Raw genomic sequence first — 18,608 nt, forward strand, 5'->3', positions numbered from 1 at the left:
GGCGGCCCCCCTGGAGGGAGGGTTCCCCGGGAGGGGAGGGGAGGGGAGGGGGAGGGGAGGGGAGGGGGCGGGGCGGCGGGGACCCCCCGGGCGGGGCGGCGCGGCGCGGCGCGGTGGGAGGAGAGGGCTGACGTGTGGCGGGGCCGGGCCGGGCCGGGCCGGGCCGGGGGCCGCGGGGAGGGGGCGGCCGCGAGCGCGCCAAGTGGCGGCGGGCCGGGGCGGGGCTGGGGGCTGAGGGGACGGCGGGAGGTGGGGCCGCGGAGCGCGCCGGGCTGCGGCGGGGCCGGGAGGTGTGGTGGCGGCGGCGGCGGCCCGAGGATCGCGCGGGGCCGCGGGGCGCGGCGGGGCGGCAGCCGCTGCGGGGCCGCGGCCGGCGGCGGCCGGGAGGCCGAGAGGGGCGGCGGGGAGCCGGCGGCGGAAGGGCGCGGCGCGCGGGGCGGAGGAGCGCTCGGGGCCGAGGGGCGCCGGCGCGGCGGGAACAGCGGGGGCCGGCGGCCGGCGCCGCCGCGGAGCGGGCGGGCGCGCCGAGCGGCCGACGGGGCTGAAGCGCGCGGGCCGCCGGCGGCCTCCTTCCGGCCCCTCAGCCGCGGCGCCCCGGCGGCGCGCTGGCGGCGGCCATGGCGGTGGCGGCGGCGCTGGCGGGCCGCGGGGCGCGCGGCGGCAGGGGCCGGCCCCCGGGCGGCGGGCGGGCGGAGGGGGCGGGGCCCGGGCGGCGGGCGGCCCGCGCGGCGGCGGCGGCGGCGGCGGCGGCGGCGGCGGCGGCGGCGGCCGGGACGAGGCGGCGGCGGCGGCGGCGGCGGCGCGGGGCGCTCGGGCTGATGGCGGCGGCGGCCGGCCCCGGGACGGCGCTCTCCCCGCGGCCGTGCGACAGCGAGCCGGCCACCCCCGGAGCGCCGTCCCCGAAGGTGAGGATCGGCGCCCGGTGGGGCGGGGGCGGGATGGGGCCGGGCCGCGGGGTTCCCGCCGGGACCACAGCCGGAGGCCGCGGGCCCCCGAGGCCGCGCCCCGCTCGGCCGCCGCGGCCCGGCCCCCCGAGGCGGCGGGGGGCGGCCCGGCCCCGCGGAGTGCGGGGCGGAGTGCGCGTCGCCGGGGTTCGGAGCGCGCCTGGCGGAAGCGGCCCCCGGGGCTGCGGCGGCCCGGCCGCGAGCCGGGAAACCGGCTCCGGAGGCTCGGGAGGCTCCGGGGTGGCTGGCGTGGCTCTGGAAAGTGTTAGCTCGCCGAGAACCAGCCCGACGCGGCCGGAGCACGAGACAGTCCGTGAACTTAGTTTAGCAACGGGACCAACACGCAGCCCTTCCAATTCTTACTGCGAAACTCTCTTTGTGAATTGAAATGTTGTAGTCGGTGCGGTTTCCCGGGGGCAAGGGGACCGCGTGTTCAGCCGGAGGCGACTGGAGAGCAGCCAGGCTGCGCGGCAAAGCGCGTGTGCGCAGTCAGGGGTTTGGGGCAGAAGGCGGGCCCCGGGGCAGCGGCCGCTGGGGGAGACCGGGGAGAGCCGCGGGGGGCGCGCACCTGCGGCCTGGGCGCGCCCCCTGTGGCTCGGAGTGCGGGCGGTCCCTCACGCCCCCCGCTCCCCCGCGCACCTGTGCGTGTGGGAGGGGCCGCAGACTCGGGCTCCCTCGTGCTCCCAGGACCTCCGCCTAGCATTGCTGATAGCACGTGCAGGGCACTGCCTATGAAATTCTGGTTTCAGCTTTTTTTGAGGACTTCGCCTTTTTCACCTTTTTTGAGTGTTTCAACTTTTTAGCCAAGGGAAACATACTTAAATCGACGTAGAACTCCTTAAAATGCTCAGTCGCAAGTTAAACCAAAAAAATAAAATACTTGAATTTGCTTAAAGGCAGTTATTCCTGAAATACTGACTATGAAACGTCTCAATTGTGAGTCTTACTGTTAAATGTAGATGTTTGGAGAATACATTTATTCTTCTCCCATCTCATACCTGGTTGCCTTTCTTAATAGGAATATACAGAGTTCTTTAATTGAATGATTATGTTATACAGGAACTAAAAAAGGACAATATGCCATCTATTTTACTGTTTGGGAAAGAATCTTGAGTAAATTCCTAGTAGCTGGAGCCATTTGAGACTTTCTGATTATCATCACAGTTATGTTAACTTTTATAGGACACTGAATAATTTGCTAGGCCTTGCTCTAAGTGCTTCCCATGTATTTAACTCATTTAATCCTTGCATCAGCTACACCACACAGGCGGTAGTATCATCTCAATTTTACAGATAAGGAGAGGCGCACACAGCTTCGCTCAGCTAGTGAAGGACAGTGCCCAGTAAGATCCCAGTCCAGCTTTGGCATGCGTGACCAGTATAACTTACTACCTCTTTGTCTTCTTCTACAGGATTGCATTCTTTTTAATATGTAGCAAGAGGACCATGGTATTTAACAAAATTGTATTCATCTTACAAAGCTACATGTCCTTGATTTTTTTTTTAAGTTATTTTTGTAAGTCTTATAGTCATTAAGCCTTAGCTAATATGTGAATAAATCCATTTCCTAACATCTGATGCCTCATTCATGTTCTGAATGGAATGGTCAGACTTAAAGAGTCTTGATATTACTGTCTCATCACAGATAATGTGACCTAAAAATGCTTAACCCTCTCCTCTTTTGGTGGAGATGTGTGTGTGTGTTGCCGAATAGATTGTTAACTCTTATTAGGGAATATTCTCGCTAAATTTTTGCAATGTAAGAAAAAATATTAACAGGATTGATCATGTGTGTTTAGTCTTTGTATGCCCTTTATTTCACGGAAATAGAAGTATGGAAGAGCCCATTAGAATAGTCCTGTCAACCAGCTATGAGTTGAGTTAAACAGTAAATGATCCACACTTTTTGTTTAGTTTAGTTTAGTTAAACACTAAATGATCCACATTTTTTTCCCTAGCTGAGGTAGGAGGGTTTGCTTTAATTTTAGACTGTTGCAGCAATTTTATGTGTTTTTAATGCACAGGGCATTTTAACTGCAGTCGGTAAAAAAGCAAAAGTAGATTTAGATTTACAGGTTAATTAAAAATTTTCTTATTTTGATTGTATTGAGGATCACTATTTTTTTTAGTTTTCTTCCAGGTCTTGCCATACCAAATTCTTGACCCCTGTTAATTATAATAGAAAGTTAACATTGTATAATCAGTTGTCCTTAGAAAGCCTTTAAGTGGAGCCTTTTAGCAAGTCTGGGAAGATACATAATCATTCTTTCCTTATTTTTTGATTGTTTCTCTTCTTATCTTTTGAATTTTTTAAATGTATAGGATGATAATGAAGATAATTCAAATGATGGGACCCAACCATCCAAAAGGAGGCGAATGGGCTCAGGAGATAGCTCTAGGAGTTGTGAGACTTCAAGTCAAGATCTTGGGTACTGTCATTTCATTGCTTAATAGTTTTTGTGGTATGTTTCTCTCCTCTGCAATACCTCCCTCCTCCCCGGCCCCTGCACTGGCAAAGGCAGTTACTAGATATTGTAGAATGTTTTTGTCATGTTTTACATATGGCACCAACATTGCTTTTGCTACTCAGTGCAATTAAAACTTGTTTTTATTGTGATAAAATACACATATAAAATTCACCATTGTAGTGATGTTTGGGTGTGTCACTCAGTGGCACGGTTATGTCCAGCGTCATTCAGCTGCCGCCTGCACCCTTCTCTGTTGCTTCGCCCCTGCGCGGAAACGTCCTAGCCAGGAAGCCGTGACAGTTGCTGCTTCCCTCTTTCCCCAGCCCCTGGCAGCCACCATCCCCTTGCTGACATTTTGGATTTGCCTGTCCAGTGCACCTTGTGTAGATGGAATCGTACAATATTTGTCCTTTTACGTCTGGCTTCTTTCTCGAAAGTTCATCCACGTTGTAGCATGTGTTTGAGTTTCCTTTTTCTTTAGGGCTGAACTGAGCTCCGTGTGTGGGTAGACCATCTCTTGTTTGCCCTTTCATCCATGACAGACACTAAGATTATTTCCCACTTTGGGCTGTTGTGAACAGTTCTGCGGTGAATGTTGGGGTATAAATATGTGTTCAGTCCCTGTTTTCAGTCCCTTTGGGTGTATCCCTTGGAGAGGAGCAGCTGGATCATAGGGTAGTTCTGTGTTTAGGACCTTGAGGACCTACCAGACTGCTTTCCACAGCGGACACATCATTTTCTGTTCCTACCAGCAGTGCAGTTTCCTTTGCCGTTGGTTATGTCCCAGTTGTTCTGATGATAACCATCCGAAGAGACGTGAGGGGACATCTCACTCTCGTTACCATTTGACTTTCTGTAGTGACTAGTGATGTTGACCATCCTGTCAGTGCTTATTTGTGAATCTTTGGGGGAAATGTCTATTCAGGTGTTTTTGCCATTTTTAAATTGAGTTGTTTGTTTTGTTGTTGTTGAGTAGTGGAGTTTTTTTATGCATTCTGGATTTTAATCCCTTATCAGATACAGGATCTGCAGTTCTTTCTTCCTATTCTGTGGGTTGCCTTTTCACTCTGTTGAAGAGTCCTAACATGCAGAAAATGTTTAATTTTGCTGAAGTTTAAATTACCTATTTTTCTTTTGTTGCTCATGCTTTTGGTGTCATGTCTAGAACCCAGTGCCAAATCTGAGATCAGGAAGAGTTACTCCTGTGTTTTTTTCTAAGTGTTTTCTGGTTTGGTTCTTGTATTGAGGTTGTTGATCTATTTTTGAATGTGATAGGAGGTAAGGGTCCAATTTCATACTTTTGCATTTGGATATCTAATTTCCCAGCACTATTTTTGAGAAAACTCTACTTTTTGGTTGTTACTTTTAATTGGATGCATAAAATAGTGTCACATTCTTGCCTCTATTGTCCACTGATGACATTTGGAGGTTGAGTTGGCCAGGCCCAGAGATCTGTCGTTGGCTCTTCAGGGTTGGGATTGGTCTGCGGTACACTGGCACCATCAAACCAGGTCTGTTCTGTGCTTCTGGCCTGTGGAGTCTATGAGAACCAAACAATAATGGTTTATAGTTTAGCTCTTTGAGAAACACGGTTTTGGATTTCTGCTTTCTTAGCTGTTTGACTTGCTGAACAGCAGGTGGGAAACAAGTTGGTGACTTTGTACTTCGGGCGGATGAAATAGCGGTATGGGCGTGAAGCTCGAGAGAGGGAATTCAGAAAGAATATCACCACAGTTTTGGTTTGGCCTTATAGATCTCTTAACACTACAAAATTCCTTTACTGCTGACAGTTGTGAGCCTTGGTTCTTTGGGGTGTGTTCCAGTGTACTGTTTTGTTTGGTATCACACACGCTTGCTTCCTTTCCCTCTGCCTGTGTTGTGATGTTCTTGGACGCACAAGACGGTAGGAACTTGTATGTATGGCAGATGAAAATTTAAATAATTAAAGTAGTTCTCCAAATTCCTAAAAATGAAACTCCTCAAAAATAAATCCTTAAAATAAAAATGATTAAAACTTAATAAAAGCCACATTTAAGGCATAATACATATTTCTGTGCTTAGCTTTAGCTACTATCCAGCAGAAAATTTGATAGAGTACAAATGGCCACCTGATGAAACAGGAGAATACTATATGCTTCAAGAACAAGTCAGTGAATATTTGGGTGTGACCTCCTTTAAACGGAAATATCCAGGTATTAAGTCTTAGTTTATGTAACAGATTAAATCTAACTTTTAACTAAATAGTAACTCTTTTTGATAGGTTATCAACTTCTGAATATTTGCGTATGGAATATTTGTAATGCACTGTATATTCTTCTGCTGGCTGATTTTCCTTTCTGCTGTCACCCAGCGTTTCTCTCCACTCTCAGTTTGCTCTTATGCCTTATAAATGGACTTAAAAGCAAAATGTGGAAGGTGAATTTCCTGGTGAATTCCTTAGAAAAAGTCATGTTATGGCCGAAAGCAGCAGGAATTTGATTCTTTCCCATTGCTCCCTGGCCTGAGCGAGGGAGGCAGCTACACGGGGCTGTGTCTGCATTTGAGAAAAAGCCGTCTGTGCAACTAAGTTACTATTCTTGCTTTGGGTTATTCTGTTTTCAACTTTAATTTAGCTTTTATTCCTTGAATTTGTAAGATTGTTTGCGTGGTCTCTTTAGTAATCTTTGGAATATATAACACACAGTACTTTTTTAAGTCCATGAAGAATTTAACTTTTTAAAAAAATCTTAAGGTTTTTAAGTTTTTTAAAAGTTTTACAAATGCATAATGTTACCAATGTAAAAGACTATTTTTAATAGTCTTTTGTTCTTTTTTTTGGAGATTTAGAGCGACGAGATTTGTCCCATAAGGAGAAACTCTACCTGCGGGAGCTGAATGTCATCACAGAGACGCAGTGCACTCTAGGTAACAGAGGCTTTGAAACGGGAATTATGAAAGCTAGATATTTATGAGGTGATACTGGATGGGTATTTGTCCTTTTCCCTAAAGTATTTTACAAAATTAATGAGATAGATTGAATTATTTAAATGCTAAATTGTTTATTTTTGGTTTTTGTTAAAATATAAAGGAGAATGACATTTTATAACAATATTTCACACAAGTGTCCGTGTGTGTGGTGTGCAAAATTTGTATAGTAGTTTTAAAAAGTATTGGTCTTTATCTCTTATAAGGCACATTTTGCTCTGTTTTTAGTTCTGTAGGCTTATCTCCATGCTTTGTTTCCAGTTTTTCTTTCATAAACATTTTAATGCTCCGTGGCACTTTTTAACATAAAACCATGGGTGTTCATCACAACAGTTGGTATGATTGGATGCTCTGAGTTTTGAAAATTGTCTGTATGATTTGTATGTGTGTGCTGATGCTTCTCTTGGAATTTGAATGGACTCTTTGTAATATTTCTAGTGTATTGAATTTGAAGACTAACTACTGCAATATATTGAAAAACTCTTGTTTTTGTCTAATATCTTTCCTTAGTTAAGGATATTAGATTAAGGATAATCCTTAATCCTCAATGGCCTAAATTAGTATGCGTCATTATTTAGCCATTGCTTTTAATAAAGGGATATATGTTTATAGTACATTGAATCTTAAAAAAAAACGTGGTTCAAAAATTGATTTATTTTCCTTTGCAACTTTGATGAGCTTTTTTTTAAAAACTTGTTTGACTTTATATTATGAATATTGTTTTTTATTATTTTCAAATATATTACAGTATTTTCCCTTGACTACTGGAAAATTTTAAATGTAGAGTAGATTAAAGGAAAAGCAAATTTTGAAAAGTAGTTTTGTTCACTTAGCCTTAAAAGAGTTTTTTTTAAACTGTGTTTTTGGTGTAAAATAGGTTTAACAGCATTGCGCAGTGATGAAGTGATTGATTTAATGATAAAAGAATATCCGGCCAAACATGCTGAATATTCTGTTATTTTACAAGAAAAAGAACGTCAACGAATTACAGATCATTATAAAGAGTATTCTGTAAGTATTGAGGTGATTGGCATCTCTTATTTAGTTTGGGGAGAATGACATTTTGTAAAGTTGTATGCGACTTCCAACTGTAATATTTTTATTTCAGCAAATGCAACAACAGAATACTCAGAAGGTTGAAGCCAGCAAAGTGCCTGAGTACATTAAGAAAGCTGCCAAAAAAGCAGCTGAATTTAACAGCAACTTAAACCGGGAACGTATGGAAGAAAGAAGAGCTTATTTTGACTTGCAGACACACGTAGGGCTGCTTAACTTTATTAGTTCCTGAACCTCACTTTGTGCTTATTAGGGTAGAGTGCTCAGTACCTCCTTTATTTAACCGTTGTTGTTTTTTTTTTTCTGCTGGCAATGTGTCCTTTTCTGCCCCAGAACTTAAGATACAATTTTTAACGATATGCCAGTAATACTCTGCTCACTTCTGTGTGGGTGTGTGTGTGTGTGTGAGGGAGGCGTCTTTTGCTCTGTGGTTGACTTTTGCTTGTCCCAAGGGTTGTTTTAAGAAATTTCCATCTTAATTCACTTAATACTCACAGTTGCCACGTGAGGGTGAAGCTAGTATTCTTCTCATTTCATAGATGAGGACACTGTATGCATTGCCCAGGTCCCTTGCTCGTCAGCGGCGGGCAGAAGCACACTGTGTTTCCCTCAGCAGTGAGGGCTGTGGCGAAGAGCCAGACACAGTTCCCATGTGCAGCTAGAAACACCCTCCTGTCCCCTTGGGTTCTCGTTCCTAATGTCTCCTGTGTTTCTAGCCTGTTGCGGGGAGGAGCACAGTGGAGAACGAGAGCTGTTGTGTTCCTAAAACCTTGACTCCTAGCACGGCATCAGTTTTGTATTTCTCTTCACGTTAACCCAGGTTATCCAGGTGCCTCAAGGGAAGTACAAAGTGTTACCGACAGAGCGAACCAAGGTCAGTTCTTACCCAGTGGCCCTCATCCCCGGACAGTTCCAGGAATATTACAAAAGGTATTCATTGGTTTTATGACCATTACTATTGGGTATTGCTGAGGGGCTTGAGAGTCTGGTATACTTGCCTCCAAAGAGTTGGGCATGTGTCCGTATTCTCTCTGACTTCTGTGGCTCTGCACACAGAAGAAGCCCCTTCAGGCAGTGCTTGAACGTGTGCTGTCTGCTGACAAAGCCCAGGCTGCCCATCTCCCCGCCCACCTGCTTGTGTTTCTGTGGGCAGGCGTCAGAAGTTCTAAAGCACCCCAGGCCTCAAACTGTACCTGTGTCACTTGAAAGCTTGTTGGGAATGCAGACTCCCAGGCACAACCCCAGACGTGCTCACTTGGGAAGCACTGACTTATTCGGCAGAGGAAATGAAGGAAGGAGCAGAGGGGCTGCCGGGGCGGGCACGGCCACCTCCTCGTTCCAGCCACACCGCCGGCCTGGCTGCTACTTCCACACAGCGTGGCAAGAGTGCTGTTTACCTCTTAGTCCCAAGCGGGATGTAACTGAAAACCAGGCTAACAGGGTCATTTTATTTGAAAATCTCAGCTTTTACTTCAGCCCTAAACCTTATGTTCTTGAGGAAAGAGACTGTTCTTTAAGGAATAGCATTTAAAATAGACTACAGGATCCTACTATTTGAAAGCCAAGTTTAAATCATGGGTTAGCAGATTTTAATTTCACTTTTGGGTCAGCAAATTATTAAAAGTGATATGCCAGGGTACCAGCCCCTTTAATTTTTGCTGTCTTAGTTGAGGGAGATGCTGATCCAGTGCCCACTCCTAAACTCAGGTTTCAGGGTGTGGACAGGGTGTGACATGGGAGAGGGCCGGCCTGTGGGTGGGAATGGCCACAGTGTCCTGTGGTGTGGGTGCCATCTGACTCAGGGTGAGGGGCTGCTGATCTCTCATTTCAGACACCATAGATGATTAATTTGGTTTCTGAAATAATGTCATGGACCACGCACTGCCGTGCATTGCAAGTGTCGATTGATAAAACCCTCACATCTGTCTGTGAGGTGGACGCATCGTCATACTCATTGTACATGTGAAGCAGCGGTGGACCCAGGAGCAGTGATAACTTCGGGAGTGAGGGCTGGGGCGCTCAGGGGGCGTGGGTTTTGTGCATGGTCTTTAATTGCCACAGTTCCACGTTGGTCGGCTGACTTTTTTTTTTTTTCCCCTCTTTTTGGATTGAGGATGAAGGAGAGAGATGACATATCTTTTGATAATAAGAATCAAATGTGTATATTACACTCAACCTGGTGCAGAAAATGTTTAGGCTTTTTATTTATTTTCCTTACTTGATACAAAATGAAAACTTATTTGTTACATCAGTAATCATTTTCCAAAAGTATTTGGGATTAATTGAGAAGATTAAGGCTGTGTTTGAAGGTTGTGGATTAGATCATTCATATTAATCATAAAAGACAACTGATAGTCATGTCTCTGAACCTCAGGTACTCACCAGATGAGCTGCGGTATCTGCCATTAAACACCGCACTTTATGAGCCCCCTCTGGATCCTGAGCTCCCGGCCCTAGACAGCGACGGCGATTCGGATGATGCCGAGGATGGTCGAGGCGATGAGAAACGGAAACATAAAGGCACTTCGGTAGGAACATTGGTCTTTACTAGGAGGTGTCTCCTTCCCTTTGAGTTTTTGCTAATTGCCTTCCCAGATGTTGAATTGGACTGGTATCACCGCCCTCTTTTTGAAAAAGGACAGTTGGCATATAATTTCCTGAATGCTTTCATCAGGAAAATTACTTATTGTGTGCACTGGTATAGACAGGCCGTGGATGGCCTTTGGTAAGTTTTATTTTTAAAGTTATCACAGGCAGGTTAGGAAAGGGCACTGGACGTGAGTTTACAATCCTATGTTGAACTGTCTTGGTTTTGGGAGCACATTAACTTGTGTTCCTATTGCTTAATTTTTTTTTTTTTTTAAATATTTTACTTATTTGAGAGAGACAGATTCAGCAACAGAGAGCACAGTGGGGAGAAGCAGACCCCCCGCGGAGCAGGGTCCCCCCCACACAGGGCTTGATCCCAGGACCCCGGGACCTGAGCCGAAGGCAGACGCTTCACTGACTGAGCCACCCGGGCACCCATGCTATTGCTCAATTAACAATTTAGATTTCCTATGGGAAAACGTGAGGGTGACTGGTATGTTGTGCTATTAGGTAGGTTTTCTTTCTTTTTTTTTTTTTTTTTAAGCAAAATGCAGTTGCATGACTGGGGAGTGTTGGTGTGCTCGGTGGAAGTGAAGGAGAACAAAACCATGATGTCAGAGGGTTCTGATCTGATTTAGCGTGGTGCACTGAGCAGCCAACTTGAACCTGAGAATGTGCTACCATTCGATGTGCAGTACATTTTTTTTTGTCACCAATACGTTCTAAAACATTTAATGATACATGTTACATAAACTAAGATGCTATTCAAGTATTAAAGGATGGTACCACTTTTCTCCTGTCTTACTGGTGAAAGGGTTGCTGTGGTGTGAGCAGGTTATGTTGACTTTCCCTCACTCTGCTTGTCGGAGTATAAATTAATCCAGCATTTCAGGAGAGCGTTTAACAGTTATACCAAGATTTTTGACTTCCACAGAATTTGACCTAGCAAATATATTAACAGAATTTACCTGAAGGACAATAATTAGGACAAAAAATGGTCATTGGAGTGTTAACTGTATTTTTTTATAATGGAAATTAGGAATAATTGTAATGTTCACAGTAGGTGATATATTACATTTACATGACAGAAATGAAGTTCGAAGAATATTAAATGATGTGATAAAATGCACGTAATACTTAAAACAATTGAAAAACACACTCAGTGTAATCCAGTCGTGTGTGTGTGTGTGTGTATTTTTAAGATCATGTTTAAGATGTATGTATTTTAGAGGAGTGGGGGAGGGGCAGAGGGAGAGGGAGAGAGAATCTTCAACAGACTCCACGCTGAGCCTGGAGACCGATGCGGGGCTGGATCTCACGACCCTGAGATTGTGACCTCAGCGGAAACCAGGAGTCGATCACTTAACTGACTGAGCCACCCAGGTGCCTCACCAGTTTTGTGTTCTGAAAAAGGGAGGGGTATGTGTAGATAGGTATGCGTATGCGTGTGTGTATGTGCGAATCTGGGTATTTATATGCAGACACACACCTGGAAAAAATTAAAAGGAGATGCATTCATGTTCCCAGTAGTTGTCTCAGACTGTTTATCAAAGTAGTTACGGATAACCTAATTTTTTCAGTTATTAATTTTCATAATTTATATGAACACAGCATTTTTATTTTAATTAGAAAATTTTAAATTAAAAAATGAAGAATTAAATGATGAGATATCGAACTCCTAAACTTTGAACATCTAAAATATGTCAGATCCTGTCGTAAAGGCTCAGCGATACTGGTGCTTGCATGGAATACAAGTGAGTGCTTGAAGAACTGTAATATTTATTACTCAGTAAAAAATACCCACACTTATTTAAGACAGTTTATTTTTTAAGTAGCTTTTTGTCTGAAACAAACAATGCCCCCCGTGACACGGCACAACAGTGTCGAAGCACCGAAGCAGACAGTACTGTTCGTGTTATGTCAGAAAACGGTGGATTAAGGTACTAGCTGGTGTAAATGGAATTAGTTCTGTGCTTTCATGTATTTATCACACAGGTAGGACTTCTTTTAGTCGGCACTGGAAAAAGTTTTCTTATTTACAGTTACCTTTTAATTTTTACACTGATGGAACTTTAAAACTTTTTACAAATCACACTCAAGTCTATGTGAATTCCAAGCGATCTTTGTTTGTGTCTTTGACCTCCAGGACAGCTCCTCCGGCAACGTGTCTGAAGGGGAAGGCCTTCCCGACAGCCAGGAGGAGCCTCTCCAGGGAAGACAGAGATCCAAGGACAAAGCTGCTACTCCAAGAAAAGATGCTTCCAAACGTTCTGTACTGTCCAAGTCAGTCCCTGGGTACAAGGTAGAAGAAAAAAGCCCCTGACTCCGCTTCCTTCCTGACCAGCCTCTCTCCCCGACATAGTTTAACTTTGACTTTCAAAGCTGTGGAGCTCTGCCTGCTGCACTTCACTAGCTCTTCTGTGGTGTGTGCCCTCTGTCAGCTCCCTTCTTGTTTGCTTTATTTTCCTGGTGGCTTTTCTGTCACTTTTGCCTATGGTTCAGCTTCTGTTTTCTGTAGATGTACAATTTATAAGAAAATCTCTTTTTGTTTTTTAAACAATAACCAGGCAAGTATGGGTTTTTAAAAATTCATTTCATAGGCAGAACTTTATATTTTGTTTCCTTGGAGTAAAGATCTTAATTATCTGATATTTACAATGACCTAGTATTCAGTATAGCTTAGCATGCTAAGCTGTAAAGGATGGGTGGATTGACTCTGAGAATAAGCTCCTCTCCTGGAGAAAGATCCGAGTTTAATCTAAAGATTATTCGATCCATTGGCCAAATTCAGCTAACTCTGCGATAGAAAATAGCAAAATCTGTTATTTACATTATGGTGATTTTTAGCTTAACCTTGGCAAATAGCCTCTATGACTCTATGACCAGGATTTAAGCATTATCTAGTGATGTAATCTGGCTTACACACACACACACACACACACACACACACACACACACACACACACACACACACACACACACACACAGATAGATACACTTGTGAACTGCTCTGGCTCTTCTCAGAGCAAGGTAGTATGCTATCAGCAATATTATTGTTACCGTCTTCCCCTTCCGAGGGCTGGGTGAGAGGTGAGTAGCCCTGTGCCTACATGATGGGGTTTAGGAATGTTCTGGAGGGGGTGAAATCAGCCGCACAGTTTTATGTTCTGGATGGTAATAGTAAAATAGACCATTCATATGGTCTGGAATAGATCCGAATATGCCTTTAACTGTGGTTATGAAGGTGTTTTGAAGGAACATTTTAGAGTAAGGTGATGGAGCAGTTTTGCTGAGTGGAATTGTTAAAAACATCTTGTCGTGGGTCAGGGTTGTGGTCACAGTGGACGGTCTAGAGGAACAGGTGCACGGGGGCTGCCAGCCAACTTCCCTTCTCCAGCCGGACCCTTCTAGCAATCTGCTTACCTTTCTTTTCCTGAAGTAAACAAAGCAACTTAACAAATTAGTGTTTGATTTAATCCATATTTAATTTGAAAATGCCATTACATAATCAATTTAAAAATCCATGTTTTTTTCAGCCTCTGGCAAGCATATCTTAAGCTTCATTTGGCAAGGGTTGGCTTCCAAGGATGGCTTCAATAGGCTGCAGCTGTGTGTTTTTTATACTTGTTTTTACATAGATAGCTTACCTAATTTTTTAAATGTAAGATGTAAATTAATGCTTAATAATTGAAAGCAAATGAACTCCAAAGATTAAATCTTGGAAAGTTAGCCTGGTGTGTGTGCTGCAAAGTGTGCTGCTGGTCTTCAAATGGGAGTGGCAGTTCAAAGCACACTGTCGGCATTAAGGAGACCTTTCATAATAAGCCTGGATTCATCATGGGTTCAGAGGAGCGAATGGTGAAGTAGATGTTTTAATAGAGGCTGAAAATGAAGATTATTCCACAGTATCATTGATTTAATCTAGAAGAAATCCTATAGATTGACCTAAATTGATATTACTCGAGGGAGTGTAATATGCAAAATACACATTTTATAATTTCTGTGAACATTTTTAGTACCTAAAAATGTTTCAGGTATTTCAAAGTTTGGAACAACCAGTATCTAGACTTAATACATTAATGTGAACATGTTTATTAAAAGTAACCTCTGTATGAAAAATATTAATAAGCCAAGATGTGCCTAAATATTAGGGTATTTCAAGCTGAAGGTCATATATATAAATATGTTGGAGTTAAGAAAAATGATGACGTATCTGATGTCTTGCTTAATAAGATTCACTAGTGCTTGCCCTTAATTTGTAGGACAGTATTGTTTAGGTTACATTAACCTGCAACTAAAGCATAATTGTTAGGATTCAGGCCTATGTGACAAGTTTATAATTAAAATCTATACTATATTAGTGCTACCATGAAAGTCTCACTTATCTTTGGTTATTTCTCAAGCAGGAAAGTCAGTGTATTGTGAGCCTTTTATTTGAGATGCTGAGAACCATTAGGATGAGTATTTTAATTTTCTTATCAATAGTGAAACTTTGATGTTGTTGCAGTTACTAGAAGTATAACTGACTGTTAGACATAGGGTTCTGTTCCATCAGTCTTCGCGGGACTTCTGCACACTGTTCCTTCCTCCTCCATCAGAGGAGTCTCCTTCAGAGACTAGCTTCCCAACTGGCGGTCCTGGGTGTGAGCAGGATGGCTTCTCAGGGAGCTCAGAATGCTTGAGTGAACAAAGAATTGCCATAGGAAATGCTACAAAGCTCTGTCTCTCTCTTTTTCTCTCTGTTCTCCACCCCGTCACTCCCTCTTTTCATCAAGATGAAGACTATTGGGTAAGAAACATTTTAAATGGTTTAACAAAATATTATGATTTTAAGCTTAGAAGTAAACCTAGAATTTTCTTGGTATCCCTTTTTTATCATAGGTGTTTAATGTATATTTTAATGGCTGTAGAACTTGAATTGCTCTAGAATGTGAATGACTAGCCTTGTGTTTGATTCCTTTTTGACTTTTGTAAAGGATTTCCTATGAGGAGTTCTTTTAGAATTTAATACTATGTAGTTACTTCCCTGACTTTAGTGAAAGATATTCGAATACTTGGTATATGCCAGTATCTAACTTCGACTACAAGTATTAAATAAGTCTTTTACATTCAGTGCAGGTGCCATAACCAACAGAGTTCTTATTTTGGTGTATTGAGAGGTAGCTTTCTGCTGTATATTATGGCAGTTACAGATGTGGTCATCACCGGATCAGAACTTGGATCATAGAAGTGCACTTCTAGCTATTTTGTATTTAGGTGTAGGAAGCACAGTGAGAACCTCCTGCTTAGAATGTGGCAACAATGGAGGGTGACTGCAGTGCAAGACGCACACGGTGTGAGCATGTGACACTATCCTTTTGTTGGGGGAGCAGGGTATACAGACATACAGGAGATGTAGGATAGTTAACGGTAAAGTTTTATATGTATGTTTTAACTTCCATGATATTTATTATTTTGTAGAGACATTTGTGATTGTTTAGAGTTATTGTTATTATATTTATGTATAAGGTTGACTTTTTTTAAATAAATAAGCCAAAAATTATTTTTGAATGCCTCTGTCATCTTTTGCAAAGAAAGACAATTTAAAACATAAAGAATTTAAAGAATTAAGAACAAATTGTTTAGGCCTAACAGGTTTTGAAGGTGGCAGTGAGACATTTCAAAGCTGGAATACTGTATACAAAGCTGGAGTTTCCTTTAGGCTCCTCTTTGGTTTAGTAACTTAGGAGAGGGAAATAGAAGATGTATTTGGCTGGGTTGAAATAAAACAGAAACACCACAATCCTGTTGAAGAGAATCTCCCCGCAGGTCATGTATACACGTACGCCCCTGGCCCATCTCCTACTTGGCCCATGCTTGCTCTTCTTTTTCTGCCACCATTACTTACGTATTCGAGTAGCATTAATGAACATCATCTTATTACGGTCAAAGCTGTGATGTTTGTATGTTCTCCCTCCCCTGATAACTGTAGGTGCTGTGAATCTTTTCTTCTTTGTCCTTTTCCATGTGTTACTAAGTGTTTTTTAAAGCCCAAATACTTTCATTGATTGAGCAAGGCTTTAATCTGAAAAATGAATGGTACTCAAGAATACGAGGGTGTCTATAATTTTTTAAGTTATGATTTTTTTTGCTTGTCTGAAAACTTATTTCCTCTTCTATGTTTTGTATCTCCTATGGAATGCTTTTCCCCTAAGCACAGGCTCTTTTATTATTAGATATGCAAAGGGAATAATCATAGCTTGGTTTCCAGAAACATTTATGCACATGACAATGTATGGATGAGACATCTTTCAATTAAAAATGTTAAAACATTGATTCTTGTAACTTAGATTTTATAGATCTATTTTTACAACTTTGGAAAATAATCAGTTTTTAAACAAAACCAGTATATAAGCTGCTTAACACGAAGCCTTCCATTTATCGGTAAGCCTGACTATATATGTAACGGTCATTCGGTACTTGGGATTTTCTCTTCCAGTTAATAGTGCAATTTGACATTGTAGTGCTCCCTTCCAGTTCATCATACAGACCGTACTGTGCACATAAGGACTGTAGAATGCTACATTTAATCCTGACATGAGATCACGCTGTTGACAGAATTTTTAAACAAAATCTAAAGCTTTAGTTAGTAGGCCATCGTATGTTGAAAGCCGGCTTTCTCAAGTTAGGTCTTTCAAAAAGGTCCTCATTAGCAAGTTACCAAAAGTAAAGATGAGGCAGTAACAATTCCCTGTGAACCCATAGTAAGTTCTTCTGGCATCAATTTATAGCCCTCTTCTACCATTCCAGCCAAAGGTCATTCCAAATGCTCTATGTGGAATTTGTCTGAAGGGTAAGGAGTCCAACAAGAAAGGGAAGGCTGAATCACTTATACACTGCTCCCAGTGTGATAACAGTGGTAAGTACTAACATGTCTTCTTAACATTTTAACCACCCTGTTCGTTGCTTCAAAAACGAGGAGTCTTAGCTGTCAGACCTGAATCACAGAATCATCTGATAGATAGGGTAACTTGTGAGGCATAGAAAAGCAGCCCATGTATTTTCCTCTATTTCTTGTATTTTCATTTCTTTGGTGATTAAACATTGTAGCCATTCTTGAGAACTGAAAGCAAACTAGCATTTTATTATGCCATATTAAGTTCAAACTTCTATTGTGAAATACTAATGCTGGTTTTGGTTTAGGCCATCCTTCTTGCCTGGATATGACCATGGAGCTTGTTTCTATGATTAAGACCTACCCATGGCAGTGTATGGAATGTAAAACTTGCATTATATGTGGACAACCCCACCACGAAGAAGAAATGATGTTCTGTGATGTGTGTGACAGAGGTTATCATACTTTTTGTGTGGGCCTTGGTGCTATTCCATCAGGTAAAGACTGAAAAAAGGAGGAACATTATCTTTGAGTGAAGGGACTCTCCCAGCCTTTTTTTTTAAAGGCTCTGCAAAAACACCTTAAGGATCCTTCTGTTCATAAGAAGTGACCAAAGCTGTGATTATCCAGATAACGTCCACCTGCTTTTCATCCCTAGGTAATCCAACTAAAGGACAAATGGGATGTCAGAGTGCCCCATCCAAGTATTGGAAGTAGAGTTCAATGTAGAGTGAACTCCTGTCTTTCTACTGAAAGAACTAAAGCAAGAGCATCAATTTGTTTCAAAGTCTTGATTTTATTTTTATATCATCTATTCAGAAACTTAAAATGACTGCTATGCCTTTATAAATATTAAACCAGATTTCTATAAAATGAGGCAGCATGACAATTCCAGGTAACTTTGGAATGAACAGAGTCGAAGAATAAATCACAGTACTTGGACTAAAATATTACACATAATTGTGTAAATCTAGAACTTATTGCATAGTTAACACTGTATAATACTTTTATAAAATATATGCCAAGAACTAAGTTTCCTGGGAATCATTAAGAAGCAGGCAACTTGAAGTTCTGTAGTTAAGTCAGATGGAGTACATGGTACAGTTTATCACTGATCAGTTTAAAGTGCTGTGTCTGGTACACCAGGCCTTGGGAGCTGCCACTGAGCAGCAGAGAGAAGGGCTGAAAATAAGCCAAGCTAACAGGTTTTATATGAGGATTTGTAGTATTGAGCTCTGAAAGTAGGATGGTGTTTTGGGTTTCAGAAAGGATTGTAATAATTTTTTAAAGTCCCTATCATTGTATAGAATTGCTCCTCTCACCCCACCCCCCATTGGTACTGAATTTCATATGGTACTGATTACACTGATGAAGGGAAGTTTACATTTTTCTCTTTAAATTAAGAAACTCATTAGTGTCTTCCACATCACAAATCCACAGAGAAATATCATTAGTGATAGCTAAGGAAGGAGAGCCGAATGGGTTTAAAATTCAGTCCTAAAGAATTAAATTTCGTACTATATTAACTAACAATTTTTCTCCTAGGTCGCTGGATTTGTGACTGTTGTCAGCGAGCCCCCCCAACACCCAGGAAAGTGGGCAGAAGGGGGAAAAACAGCAAAGAGGGATAAAATATGGATTTAAATGAAATATTTGGTGCCAACTTACTTACATTCTCAATTTTATGCCAATAAAAGATTTCTGAAATTAACT

General features: G+C 42.7%; 1 protein-coding gene across 2 annotated transcripts; it reads left to right on the forward strand.

The window, feature by feature from the left end:
* Positions 1–617: 617 nt before the first annotated feature.
* Positions 618–18,606, forward strand: PHF10 (PHD finger protein 10). Of its 2 annotated transcripts, none has more exons than XM_088023793.1 (12): positions 618–905; positions 3,267–3,373; positions 5,474–5,604; positions 6,233–6,316; positions 7,254–7,387; positions 7,485–7,634; positions 8,253–8,362; positions 9,807–9,960; positions 12,168–12,323; positions 16,811–16,919; positions 17,204–17,392; positions 18,441–18,606. In XM_088023793.1, exons 1-12 carry the CDS (start codon positions 618–620, stop codon positions 18,524–18,526), a joined length of 1,698 nt encoding a protein of 565 aa, XP_087879919.1. In that variant the 3' UTR covers positions 18,527–18,606. The 2 variants fall into 2 exon arrangements, with proteins under 2 accessions (XP_087879919.1, XP_087879920.1); XM_088023794.1 differs by having other exon boundaries at positions 811–905; positions 6,239–6,316.
* Positions 18,607–18,608: the final 2 nt, after the last annotated feature.

Source organism: Eumetopias jubatus, unplaced genomic scaffold (assembly GCF_037043125.1).
Source record: "Eumetopias jubatus isolate StellerSeaLion01/CBP00866 unplaced genomic scaffold, mEumJub1_p1.0 scaffold_6, whole genome shotgun sequence".
NCBI classification, from domain to species: Eukaryota; Metazoa; Chordata; class Mammalia; order Carnivora; family Otariidae; genus Eumetopias; species Eumetopias jubatus.

Bases quoted from the DNA above. Each gene is read 5' to 3' on its own strand.
- PHF10 (XM_088023793.1), top strand. From the start codon at position 618: ATGGCGGTGGCGGCGGCGCTGGCGGGCCGCGGGGCGCGCGGCGGCAGG. The intron at 7,388-7,484 runs GTAAGTATTGAG...TTTTTATTTCAG, and splicing joins ATCATTATAAAGAGTATTCT to CAAATGCAACAACAGAATAC. The intron at 16,920-17,203 runs GTAAGTACTAAC...GTTTTGGTTTAG, and splicing joins CTCCCAGTGTGATAACAGTG to GCCATCCTTCTTGCCTGGAT.